A 13,226-nucleotide genomic window follows, 5' to 3' on the forward strand; every position below is an offset into this window, starting at 1 on the left:
AGTAACATAAAGCACAGATTCAGAAGCATGGGGGCAGGTGGGCGTGCAGTTGGTGGTCCGACAACAGTTGCAGGCGATACTGTCTCCCAGGTGTGGAGCTGACTGTTGCTCAGCATGAACACTGGGCACCAGATGGCATTAGCCTGCCTGCCCACTGCCCAAGGCTCACTTATCTTCAACACTGTGTGCATTTGTATGTGTGTGTACATGTGTGTGTGTGTGCTATGTCTCCTCTGCAATATTGCAGCGACAAAAAAGATATGGCAGTTATCACAGCAAGCTGAGCTACTTTGATCCTACCAATAAAGATGTGTACTTTGACCTGTTGCGAGATGGTGTGTATAGACTACATAAGCATGAATAGAGGCAGTGAGTCTATACAGGTTGTCTTGGAAGAATGCTTTGACCTTTTTTTTATATAAAAAGTTACAGAACCAAAATATTATATTTAAAGATAATATATTCTAGAGCACAGTACAGTCCCTCTGGCCTTTGCATGTGAGCTCAAGAGTTTTGGCAAAGCTTCAGTATTTCAGTTTCTGATCTAATCTCTTTCATTGGCATCTTCATAAATGTGCCCTCAGTAAAAGCGGGGCCATTCTTTGCTTGTATAACTACTAAGTGAAAGCTACTGTCAAATCTACTGTGTCTCTACAGGATAGAACAAACAACCACAATACACTAATAGGAGATAATGACCAGTGGTGAAAGTATTCTTATCCAATACCACAAAGTAAAAATATTCCCTTTTCAAGTGAAAGTCCTGCACGCAAATTGTTACTGAAGTAAAAGTAAGATGTATAATCAGCAAAATGTGATTGAATTAAGGAGCATTTGTTGTTATAATATACATTATATTATAGGAATATTAACATTTTAACGTTATAGCTGGCTAAGGGATGAACTACTACTAAGTACATTATATACTGTTGGGTAGTTTAATTCATCTATTCATTATCTATATCCTCTTATCCTTTGCAGGAGGACAGAGGGGCAGGACCCTATCCCAGCTCACAATGGGCGAGAGAGATAGATCACCAATGTATCACAAGGCTAACACATGTAGATATAAAACTATTTAAACTCACATCTTTGGGCAATATAGAGTCACCAGTGTACCTAACCTGCATATTTTTAGATTGTGGGAGAATACTGAAGCACTGTTTAGTATTGAGTATATGTTTAGTATAGTGTCACCCTTGGTGATGTAGAAGCATACAGTATAAAAGTTGTATAATATTAAAATACTGTACTTTAAAATTGTACTTTAACTGCATTAACTGAGTTTTTACCACTTGGGGGAGCACAACAAGCCATAAACTCATTGACGAACACTATTATCACCCTCCAGACATGTTTTGACACATAAAAATACTCTACTACTCTAAATATTCTAATAAAAAAAGTTCAATGACCTTTTTAAAAACTCTGAAAATTACTCCTCCTTGAAAAATCCGCAATCTATGAATACACAATTTGTTTTACTTCCAAAGTTTAACTACTTGACAAAAGAGCCCATTCTCAGCGTAAGTGCACTGGAGGCTTCAATTTTCCACATCACACTTGTGTAAGTTGCATATTGGACCACATTTGGCTCCAAACTAGTCGTGATGTCACAAATCATGCTCGCAGGTCCACACCTTCAACTCAGAAAAACATTTCCTCCTCAGCAGATGAATATGAAAACAATCTCTGCACAGCCTAAACATCCAACTGAAGGAATAACACATTTTTGAATGGAGGGGGACTTGGCAAACTCGTAAGGAAACAGTTGCTTATTCACATATTGAGCAGATACAGAGCAACATTAACATTTATTTACTCATATAACTTGTCAACTGATGAATATAACTCCAGCATTAAAGGTGCAGTGCGTAGAATTTAGTGTCATTTAGCAGAAAGGACTTGACAGAAATGGAATATAATATTCATAAGTATGTTTCAATTGGTGTATAATCTCTTGAAAATAAGAATTTTTGTGTTTTCGTTACCTTAGAATGAGCCCTTCATATCAACATAGGGAGTGGGTCCTCTTCCATGGAGTTTGTTATGTTGCACTGCCATGTTTCTATAGTAGCCCAGAATTGGGGTATTCAGTGGGTTGCAATCTGCAACCTCACAGCTAGATGCCACTAAATTCTATACACTGGTCCTTTGACTCTACTTTTATATCTTGTTGGTAAAACCTGTCTCTTTAGCAGCTTAGTACAGTACTTGGGAAAAAAGTATTTACTTAGTTAATTACTTTCCACCACTGATAATGACCCAATACTCAGTGAACTGGCTGGATTTTTTGATAATGGAAATGTTTGGGTGTGTTTTAATTCCATTACTTACCCAGTCCGGTCTCCAAACTGGTGCTAACAGACAAATGAATGGACGGAAAGAGAAGAGAAAAAACTGCACTGATGTACAGACTAGCTGCCACACCAACTTTACAGCCTCAAACTGAAACCTCCTGGCTGACTTACTCCTGGCTAAAAGAAGGGGACTAAAAGAAGAAGATGAGCTTCCTGTAATGATGAGCTCCACCACTCCCCTCTGATGTTCAATGAGAAACAAATGAACTGACTTTGAAAAGCGGGCCACATGAAATGGCCATGAAGTGAGAGTTTGCCTTTGATCCAGTGCCTTTACTGGCGGAGAGCCTCCCATTTTGGGGTTCTTCGTTCGAGAGATACACTCCTGTTTCAAGAGGAGTCAGGCTTTTCATTTTATTACTTTTTTATTCTGGTTATCAAAAAGCACTGAAATACACATTTCATATGAGCACACACTGTCTGTGAAGCCACTCAAACAGGCAAATGTCTCACAGCATGGAAAACAGTGTCATTGCTGACTGTAGGAGGTACAATTTGCACTGACGATGTACTGACAATGTAGACAGTACATTTCCAGTTTACCCTTTTTGGTAGATGTTTCCATGGTAACTGAGGTTCTCCTTTAATGAAGCAGTAATCCAGCAGGGGACTGAAACAGGGACAATATGGCCAGTGGCATTTGAGAATTTTATCACATTATGTGTGTATACGTATGTGTTTGTGTGAAGTAAACAGCATGAAGTCAATCAGATTGTCAATCACAAGCACAAGATCGGACAGTCTAAACTTTTTGCTGCAAGGCTCTTACGTCGGAGTTATTTTAGAAGCTGTCTGGCATCTTGCCTTGATAAATCTGTCATGCAGCAATAGAAATAAATGGAACGAGACGGAAAATATATATCGTGGCCAACAAAGAACCACAAATGAAGAACCATGGACTTACTTAAAAGGAAAAATACATTGAATATTTCAAAGAAGTACATCAGATGGTGCAAGGCGAGCTGTTATAATACCTTTAAACTGTAAAGTACTGCCTAAAATAAGTCTTTGCTGTTTCAAGGAAAATGCAGTTTTGTGTTGTAGATTTGTACCCCGCCTTAAAATATTTAAGAGCGTCAAAGTGTGAAAACTTTCATTTTAAAAGATGTTAGCATGATAATACTGCAATGACAGACACACAGGCAAGCTTTTCTGCCAAAATAAGCAGACATGGCTGACACAGTTTGAAACCACAGGTATTATTCAATTCCCTTTTAGAAATATTTCCTAAACTGAGACACACACACACCACAGTCCCAAGTAGTAGACTTGAAGTGAAAGTTACCACAGATCTATTTAGCAGATGCCTGATATCCCACAGTTTGGAGCCAGAGGAATCACATAAGCTCAGTGTGTACTCTGTATACTGGAGCCCTCCACATGTTCTCCTCTCCGCTACACTGCTTCGCTTTATTTTAAACTGCTGATGCTTTTCAGGTAAAAGAGTATAATTACTCAGTAAAATTTTCAGTGTCAGAACATATTGATTTTTTTCGTCGCCCTTGACATGACCAATAGATGATCTATTGGTCAGTCTGTCAGTCCACCGCTTTGTTCCAGACTGAGATATCTCACTATACTTGCCATTAAATATGTGGTCTTCTGAGGGTGAATCCCAATAACTTTTCTGGTCCTCAGACTTTTCACTTAATTTGTCCAATATTTGTTTTATGAGCAAATACTGCAAAACTACATTCTGTCATTCCCATCAGCCTCGGCTATACTGTACTGTTTAGTGTTAATTAACAAATGTTAGATGGTGAATATGGTAAACATTATACCTGCTAAATATCACTGTGAGTATGTTAGTATGCTGACTTTAGCATTTAGCTGCAGCCTCACAAGAGCATGGCTGTAGACTTCTTGTTCTTTTACATAAACAGTCACTTGGAGCTGAAATGTTAGATTAAGTGGAGAGTTGTTTATTTACTCAGACATGTCTCTGAGGCAGTTGATAGGTGATAGGACAAGACAGTATTAGGCCTTCATGTGAGGAAGTGATAATTAAGGCATCCTTTCACCCCGAAGCTTGTAAGTGCTAACAAATATGACAGATGTTGTTTGAAGTAGTAGCTAACTTTAAAACTAAAACTGATACAGATAATAAATTGCTCTTATATTGGATTACACCTTTAAGTGTCACTTCTCTTGAACCACCTGCTTAGCGTAATCATTGGTTATTCAGACTGTATTCATCCACTACAGAAGACTGATTATTGATTTAACTTTATTAGCCGAAATAAATTGACAAACTGTCGCCTAAAGGATTTCTGGGTTGTGGAAACACAAATTGACAGAAGCAGCAGGCGACATATAAGTGGAACTCCACAGCAACAGATTCATTTAATATTCAGTTTGATATTTCCTAGTGTTCCTCTGTTTACACCCCTTTTTAATGACTTAATTGCCTCTTAACTGTCATTAGTGACACCAAGCTTTACAGAAATTATGGAAATTATTGTGAGATTATTGTTTTTGTCTGGCACATTTATACGATAGATCTAATAAAGTGCAGTCAGGGCTACGTGAGATGATTTCCATCCAGATGGAGGACAGGAGTGAGATGAGGGTTAATGAGAATACAGTGATTCATTCGCTATATCCCAGGACACCTGCAAGAAACAGCCTGTTATACACACATATGGGAGATAACACATACACAGTTAACACTTTGTAAACCTGAAAACCCCTTAAAAGGAATAATTTTAGAGCATGAATTAAATATGACCAAGCCTCAATCGCAATATGGATTAAAACAGTTCACACACACACTGCTACAGTACACACACAGCTGCTGGGGTGGTGAAGTGGTCTGCTGCAGATAATGATTAGCCTACCAACCACTTGTGTTTTCTTTTTCCTGAAAAACTCTTCTCATGTTACTGTAATCAGCACAACCAGCTCCCAGGTGGTGGAGTTCCTTTATTTTAGGCGTTTCACAGTCTTGCATCATCAATGACGGACAGCTGATGGCTGACATGTCTGGAGGAGCTGCACTACGCAGCTGACAACCTTATCTACATGTGTGTTTTCTCTTAGTTTTCATTCAGTACCTCTATCTCTGTTTCTCTCCTGTATCAAATGTGCACATGTTCAAACAAACATGCTTGTGAGTAGAGCTCCTGTGGTCTTTCAGTTTAATCCTTTGAGTGGTTTTAGTGTGTCGAGAGTGGAGGCAAAACAAATTGAAGCATCTGTGTGTGAAATGTATTGTTTGCCCAGGGGCGGCTGTAATAGAACATTATGAACAGATTGGTTGCTTAATTTAGTCTGTGCTGAGGATAAAGACACATCACTGTGTTATGTGTTGTAGTGCCCTCTCCTGACTGCTATTTGCAAACACAAAAAGTAAGAGTGATATTATACATTAATAATGATAATGATAATAACACCAAGAAGCAACTTTACTTATATTGTACCTCTCCTACACAAAATGCAGCTTCACAAGACAAAAAAAGCAAGATGATTTAAAGAACAGTGAAAAAAGGAATACATTTAAAAAGAGGAAGGAGGTAAAGTAGTTAAATAATATAAAATTATTAGGTGGATCCATGTTAAAAAAAAACATGTTTAAAAAGATTTTTTTATCTTCTAGACTACTGGGAGGTTAAATCATGCAAAACTGTCAGTTTTGCATGGTCGTTAATATTTCCTGGTGAAAAGAAAAGACGACATCACCACATAATGTTGGCACAATAATTTATTTACATGTCTAAACGTAACTTACATTTCACATCATGCATAAAAGTTAAGTAGAAATACAGTTTTGAAATATATACTTTAATATAAAACGTATAGCTATGTACAGTCATGAGATAATATAAATGTAGTTAAGGAGATCATATATATGTATTTACATGTATGTGTATATTCTGTATAAATGTTTGGTAAGAAAACAAAGAAAAAGTCTCAGAGTGTTTGCCAGCTGCCTCTCTTTCTAGATAAGAATCTCATGGTGAGATGTTCGGCCTCCTGCTCATGCTCCACAGGCTTCTGGGAGAGGTTGTTGGTTTGTAGGAGGCAGTCCAGGGTCAAGCCCTTATGCGGGCAAACAGAGTACTGGGAGAGCAACGTCACCAGGATGGATTTCATCATGACTATGGCGATGTGTTTGCCAACGCAGGCGCGAGGGCCTGAACCGAACGGCTGGAAGTAACGGCGAGGAGCCTGAAGGACAATGGAGGGGTGGGAAGAAGGATGATAGAGGTAGTTAAAGCCTCTGACGACTTCGTTTAAAATCATAAGTATTTTTCTATAACATTAAATATCAATTAATGTTAAAGTTAAAAAAACAGTCAAAACTCACAACTGTAAAAATCTGCCCTCAGATTTTGATTTAAATGTTGCTAAATCCTGGTTTGTCCACAAAAGTACATGAAAAACAACTTTTTAAGCAGATTCCTGCCCAAAACTGTGTGATCACATAGGACCACACTGCTCATAGTAAGAAACTAGTTAAGAAAATAGGTTTTAAGGACTTTAGGAGTTTCTTTATTCACTTTAAGCTTTAAAAAAAATCAATCTTAAGCTTTTGAGCCTCAGACTTGCAGATAAAACAACTTTGCCCACTTACATTTTTCTCAAAGTTTTCCAGACTGAATTCATTGGGTTTACAGAAAAACTCTGTCCGATGCATGCGGCCGGTGTTCAGAATGATATTTGTGCCCTTTGGGACCCTGTAGCCATCAATGATGTCATCAGACAGGGCACGACGCATGGTGAAGTCCACCACAGGGTGGAAGCGCAAGCATTCGTCAATGAAGCTCTCCATCACTTGCAACTTCTGGAGATCCCCGTTCTGAAGCTGTCTGTCACCTACAGCAAGAAAAAGAATCTTTATTTTCATTTTGCTTACATTATTCATTAGAGTATTTTGTTTAACTTATTCTGAAAAGAAAATTGACAGACAGCACTTAATCTCTTTTATATTTCATCAGTGTGTGTGTGTGCCTTTAAGTCTTCATTCTCAGGTCCTTACCTACAACGGTGTCTATCTCCTGTAGCATCCGCAGCTCCACATCTGGATTCTGTTTGAGGAGCAGCAGCATGAAGAAGAGGCTGACAGACATAGTGTCTGGTGCAGCAATCACCATCTCCAACACACATTGCCTCACATTCTCAGCAGACAGTTCGCCGTGGTTCTGAAAACACATACACACACTAAGGTGAATGTGTTGACTTGGCAGGAAAACAAGACAACAATTCCACCATCATAAGAGTTTCAGCTTATGGGGTAGAGGAAGGAGATAAGTTGAAGAGTGAAGAAGGGAGAGTTGAGATAAAAAAAAAAAAAAGATTCAACTGTCAGACTGACCTGTGCGAATATGAGCTCTGCAGTGAAGTTGATGTTGTCTAGTTTATCTGCCTGCTCCATTTCTCTCCTCTTCTGTTCTACAAGGATCTCTATGGCATCTTGCAACTCCTGGCTGCAAAATAACCAACAACACTCGATAAAAAATCGAGAAACCTAAAGGTGGGTTTCTATATGTTGAAGCATGATATTATAAATATCATAATAATAAAATGACTCACGCTGCTGTCTTGTGCCTCTGGTAAATCCAGTCGAACTTAAAGTAGATGTCTGGTTTGATCAGCACAGTCTGCCAGGTGTCAAAATACTTTTGAATCTTCAGCAGCAGCTCTTCCTCTGGACACAGAATTAACACAAATTAATGCAAAAATTATTGTAAAGATTAAAATCTTAATTTATCCAAACTAATGAATATGAGTATTTGATCTCCTATGTGTGTCTGTTCCATCTTTCTAGACAGACAGATTTAAAAAATACAACTTGCATGATAACACATGCCTACTCACCATTGACAGGTACACCCAGGAAGAGTCTGTTGGAGATGTCAACCACGGTGCCGCGCAGCAGACTGAGAACATCCACATGACCCAAGCTGTCACTTGCTGTTGTCTTTGTGTGAACTCCCCTCAGGCCGTCCAGGTGTGTCTGTGTGGAAGAGATGCAAACATCCACCGTCTGCTGCAACCCTGGACCTGTCAGGGCTGACACAGAAAGTTTCTCCTGGTTAAGTTCAGTCAGATATTTTGTGTCTGAAATCATTAACTGGATACATCAGTGATCTGCAAAGCTGAATGTATGAAAGTGTTACCTTTGCTGAAATAGGTGCGCATCTTTTTCCACAGAGTTATGTTGTTGTTAAATATGATGCCTCTCTCATTCATGCCAAGGCAGCTGAGACCCAGCTTGCTCCCAAAACGTGAAATGTAATGCCCACGCCTTAGTACATGGTGCACCGCTGATGCCCTAAAGATAAAAAAAACACTGCAGATGATCATTTTACCCTTTCATTGAGTTTTTGGTAAATTTAAATCTTCAGGATTAAGAGATAACAAACCTGCTGATTATGAGAGTCTCCTCTCCCCTGATCCAGACTCTGACTATGTCGCCATATTTGTTGTTGTAGTAGTTGCTGGCTGTGCCTATACCAGTCCAAATAAACCTCAAATATGACAGAAGTGGTCCCACACCCAGACAGAAAGAAGGACCTGTTGGTAAAAGATAAAAAGGTATGTCAGCTGACACCAGTTTCTGTATTTCATACTTGATATATGACCGCTGAAGATAGTGATCCAGCTGTGTGACATGACCTACCTGGTGCAGTTTTCTTGTCTGTGTGGCTCCAGGCAACCAGCAGCAGACAGAAAAGCAGAATCAGGGTTCTGGTTGATACAGAAATGCCCATTGATCCTGCTACAGTGGCATTCTGGGACACAGAGACCAGGTCTGACACTATGGTGTCCAGACCGACAGGAGCCAAGGCCCCTTCACAAGCAGAGATCAGATCCATAAGAAGACAGATTCAGAACAACCTGCACACGTCTGCACTAAACAATCGACCAGCCCAAGTGATGAAAGCTGCCTCAACAAGCAGGGCATCCTCTTTATAGGCAGTCTGAGCTGGTTATGTGCCAGGTCAGGGTAGTCCAAAAGCCAAAACATGGGATGGAAAAGGTAAACAATACACTTGTGACCTTGGGGGTTGGGTTTGTGCCAGCGACCTTGAGGGTACAGGGCTGTATTTGACATTTTGGTGATGAGAAGCATGTGCTGCTCCTTTGAACATCAAAATAATCTGGAATCTCAATCTAGTTGGAAAAACAAAAAAAAAAAAAAAAAAAATAGCCCAGGGGCAATCTGTGTTATTATTGCTATTATTATTATTACAGATTTATCTGTCTTGCAAAATTAAATGCTCTGTTTTATTAAACATCCAGTCTTCTTTCATTTCAATTATTCTGTTATAAGGAGAAAGACAAGAGACAGTTAAGATTGAATTACTGTAAAATATGTCAAATACAGTTAGTTTTTCAGTCTCCGTAATAAATATACTGTAGGTTTCATTATAATGTTTCAAAAGTTCCCTTTGCATTTGAATTACTTTTTGAATGGATTCTTGAGAATGTACTTTATTTGTGTCCATCAGCCCACCAGTAGATGGAGATCAGAGCAGTGAGGCATTTAACCTTTAGATTTACTGCAGCATACATGCATGAGTTTGAATCACATGCACTGACTATGATGACTATGATCAAACCATAAGTTCAGTAGCAGCTCCTGTGTTTAACTACTCATTGAGGACGAGGATGTCATATCCTCTGTACTTTTTTCAGAGAATTTGGGGAGTGCAGTTTATATTTAAAGTTACACATAATGACAGATCCCATATTTTTCAAATGAGGGCCATTACATTCAGTCAATCTTTTTTTTTCAGGCCAAAAAAAATAAAGAAATACATGAATGAATATACATCAATGCAACCATTTTCTTCACTGGAATTGAAAGAAAGAAATGAAAGAAAGCAGCTTTTAGATCATCATGGAAACATGAAAACTATCAAAATTAATAGATTGTACAGAATCTTTCAAGTCTCTTGAAAATGATTTTGACCTTTTTTAAAAATCCTGTCTTGTCACCACTGCATCTTTTCCATGTCTGTGTTCATATCTGTGTAATCTGTCAACACAACATGCACTGTGTCAGTTTTGTCTCATAGTTTATCCCCATATTTATAAAAAAAAAACATACTTAGTGTACTTTTAATGGTCTCATTACTCAACTTGTTTCCTGTTTATATATTTTTTATGCACCCTTTTATTGCTTTCAATGAAATATGAACTCTTTGAACCGTGTTTCTATCTTCTACCTATCTACTAAGTCCCAGTTGCTTCATGTTATTTGTTTGGTTTTATTTCATTAGTGACAAAGCCCATGCTGTTTGGAGCGAAAACTGCCTTTGTTCCATCTAATCTGTATAAACGACGCCATGAATTCACTCACCGCCTACACTCAAGCCCAAGAATGTGCGCCGTTCAAATGGCCGACTGTGTGGTGAGATGATGGCTGAGACCTAGATTGTTCTGCATGATTAAGCAGAGACATCCCCCCCTGTTCTTCCTGAAAACAGATGTTAATGTAACCTTGTCTCCAGGCTCTGTGTTGTGGTCAACCGCATCTTTGTCTCCAACACAAATGTAGGAAATTGTTAATAGAGAGTTGTTGAAAAGTGGTTAAATGTCTGGATGACATTTATTAACTTGTTTACTTTTGACTTATGCTACCCTGCTCTTATAAAAAGGGGAATATTACACATGTATCCTGATAACTGTAGGAGTATGTTGGGATATTCATAGTAAATATATAGTAAAAGAGACAGTTAATATATGGAAAAATGAGAAAAAGAGGGATATGACATGTATCAACAGTGAGTGGATGTGAGTTTAAAATATATGCGAACTGCTTAAACAAACTCGAGGATTGATCTCATTGCAGAGTTGGAGACAACGAGGATGAGATGCATTAAATTCCCCTCCACCTCTCACTTCATTTCACATTTTTGAAGAATATTATTGAGTGTCTAGAAATTTACAGCTCATGGCTGACTCATTTGACTCATTTTTCTGTCATCAATTTACAATCAAATTCTATAGTTCTCAATGACTGTCAATCTTTCTTTTAAAAAATAAGGTCAACACCCATTATTCTACAGCATGACTGTATTTTGACAAGGTTTTGTTCGTAAAAAACACACCAAGAAATTAATTTTACCTTCAAATTTCATAGTGACAATAAAAACATGAGGCTTTCTGTTACAAATAGGGCCAATACTCTAAGTTTTGTTAGTAAAAATACTTGTAATGCCACAAAAGTGACAGGTCTTTCTTTCAAAAAAAAAAAAAAAAATAGAGTAAAATGATGGTAATGCTATATTGTGTTAGCAGGAAATACACTAAATTTTACTGTTAAATTCCATAATGACAAAAATGTGATATGATGGTGACTCTACAACATAGCTGTATTTTTACAAGGTTGTTAATATACTATTTATGACTTTACGTATTGGCTTGTTTCCCTTGTCTTTCTTTACTGTGCCATTTTATTGATTTTGTGTAATTTATTCAGTTCTATTTTCAATGTCATAAGTAACAAACATTGAATGACCCTGTGTATGAATTGTGTTATCCAAATACAGTTGACTTGACAAAATGTGTTTTTTTTTTACTGTCATTTCTTGTTTTGAAGCCTTTTGAATTTCACTGACAACAGCTTGCATTAAAAAAAAAAAATCTTGGGAAGAGAGGCTGTGGCAAGATGAAGTTTGCAGAAGACTTGCCAGGTCTCTTGGGTGCTCTTGGCCAGGAGTAGTAAGACAGCCATGAACCTCTCAGCTCTGTGGTAGGACGACAGATAACGCTGCTGCTTTGCCAAAAAAATCCAAAAAGAAACAGAAAATGTAAGATAAGAAACCAGAGGTGGAGAAGATCATGTCAATCAATTTCCACCACATACTTTAGTATAATGAATCCTCATTTTGTCTGAATCTTGTAGCTTTGTGCTTTTTTTTTATCCTCAATCTCAAGCACAGTGAAGGAGAGACTACAAAGGGAAAGACCACAGTGCTCTTAAGACTGTATGTATCAGATGTACACATCTGCTGAAGCAATTCAAGCTGTCCAACAACTGTCTGTCGGTGACCTACAGCTTCAGGCGGGAATCCACACACCAGCTCCGGTCAACAGAGCTCAGGACCTGAGTCTAACAGTAATGTTACATGACTATTTTCCCTCTCGCTCTCCTTTCTCCTTTTGTGTGTGCGTGTGTGTGTGTGTGCAAGTTATATGGGGCTTGACATGCCTCCAGGAGTGCTGTAGGTGAGCTACATTCATCCAGCACTGCTCTGTGTCATAACAGAGGCCAATTAGCTGTCTCACTGTATTGTTATTAAAGAAATCACTGGGTGATTACTGAAAATGAGATGAGCCACCCACACTGAGGTTAAAGAGGCAGCACCAACTCCCGTAACAGTCAAGGATGCTTCAAATGCCTGGAGCGACTTTTTTTTCTTCTTCTGCTGACTTGTCATTTTTCTGTTTAAATGTCACTTTTCTGTTCCAAATCAAAGCAATGGAAATGGGTCATAGTTACAGATAGTTGGTGGATGGAAGCTGCGAGGATGTGACAAGGAGCAGCGCCCAGGAGAGAAATGAGAAATGAAGGGGAAATACTGGAGCTTGGGAAGAGAGGGCATGAACTAACTCCATGAAAAGTCTCTAGCTAGTGGATAATGATGATACTTATTGTTGTAATATATTTCCTTTTAACTCAAGACTTGTTTCATCGTAATAATATCTAAACGTATATGTAAGCATGAATGACCAGTTAGTTTGTCTGGTGCAATGCCTGCTTTCGTACGTATGACATTATTATGTATGTGAACGCTTTCATGCGTACATCATACTTACATGTGTGTGTGTGTGTGTGTGTGTGTGTGTGTGTGTGTGTCTGTGTGTGCGCGTATCTACGTGTGTATGTGATGTCAGTCTGCCCACGGCGGTGCA

At 38.5% G+C, this 13,226-nt stretch overlaps 1 protein-coding gene across 1 annotated transcript; it reads right to left on the reverse strand.

Annotated features, from left to right (window-relative positions):
- Window positions 1–6,045: 6,045 nt before the first annotated feature.
- On the reverse strand, window positions 6,046–9,254 carry LOC122983714 (aromatase). Its single transcript, XM_044353744.1, has 9 exons — window positions 8,983–9,254; window positions 8,726–8,876; window positions 8,480–8,634; window positions 8,178–8,372; window positions 7,893–8,007; window positions 7,675–7,786; window positions 7,339–7,501; window positions 6,934–7,175; window positions 6,046–6,527 (listed from the first exon to the last, which is right to left on the reverse strand). Exons 1-9 carry the CDS (start codon window positions 9,176–9,178, stop codon window positions 6,270–6,272), a joined length of 1,587 nt encoding a protein of 528 aa, XP_044209679.1. The 5' UTR covers window positions 9,179–9,254; the 3' UTR covers window positions 6,046–6,269.
- Window positions 9,255–13,226: the final 3,972 nt, after the last annotated feature.

Source organism: Thunnus albacares, chromosome 1 (genome assembly GCF_914725855.1).
Source record: "Thunnus albacares chromosome 1, fThuAlb1.1, whole genome shotgun sequence".
NCBI classification, from domain to species: domain Eukaryota; kingdom Metazoa; phylum Chordata; class Actinopteri; order Scombriformes; family Scombridae; genus Thunnus; species Thunnus albacares.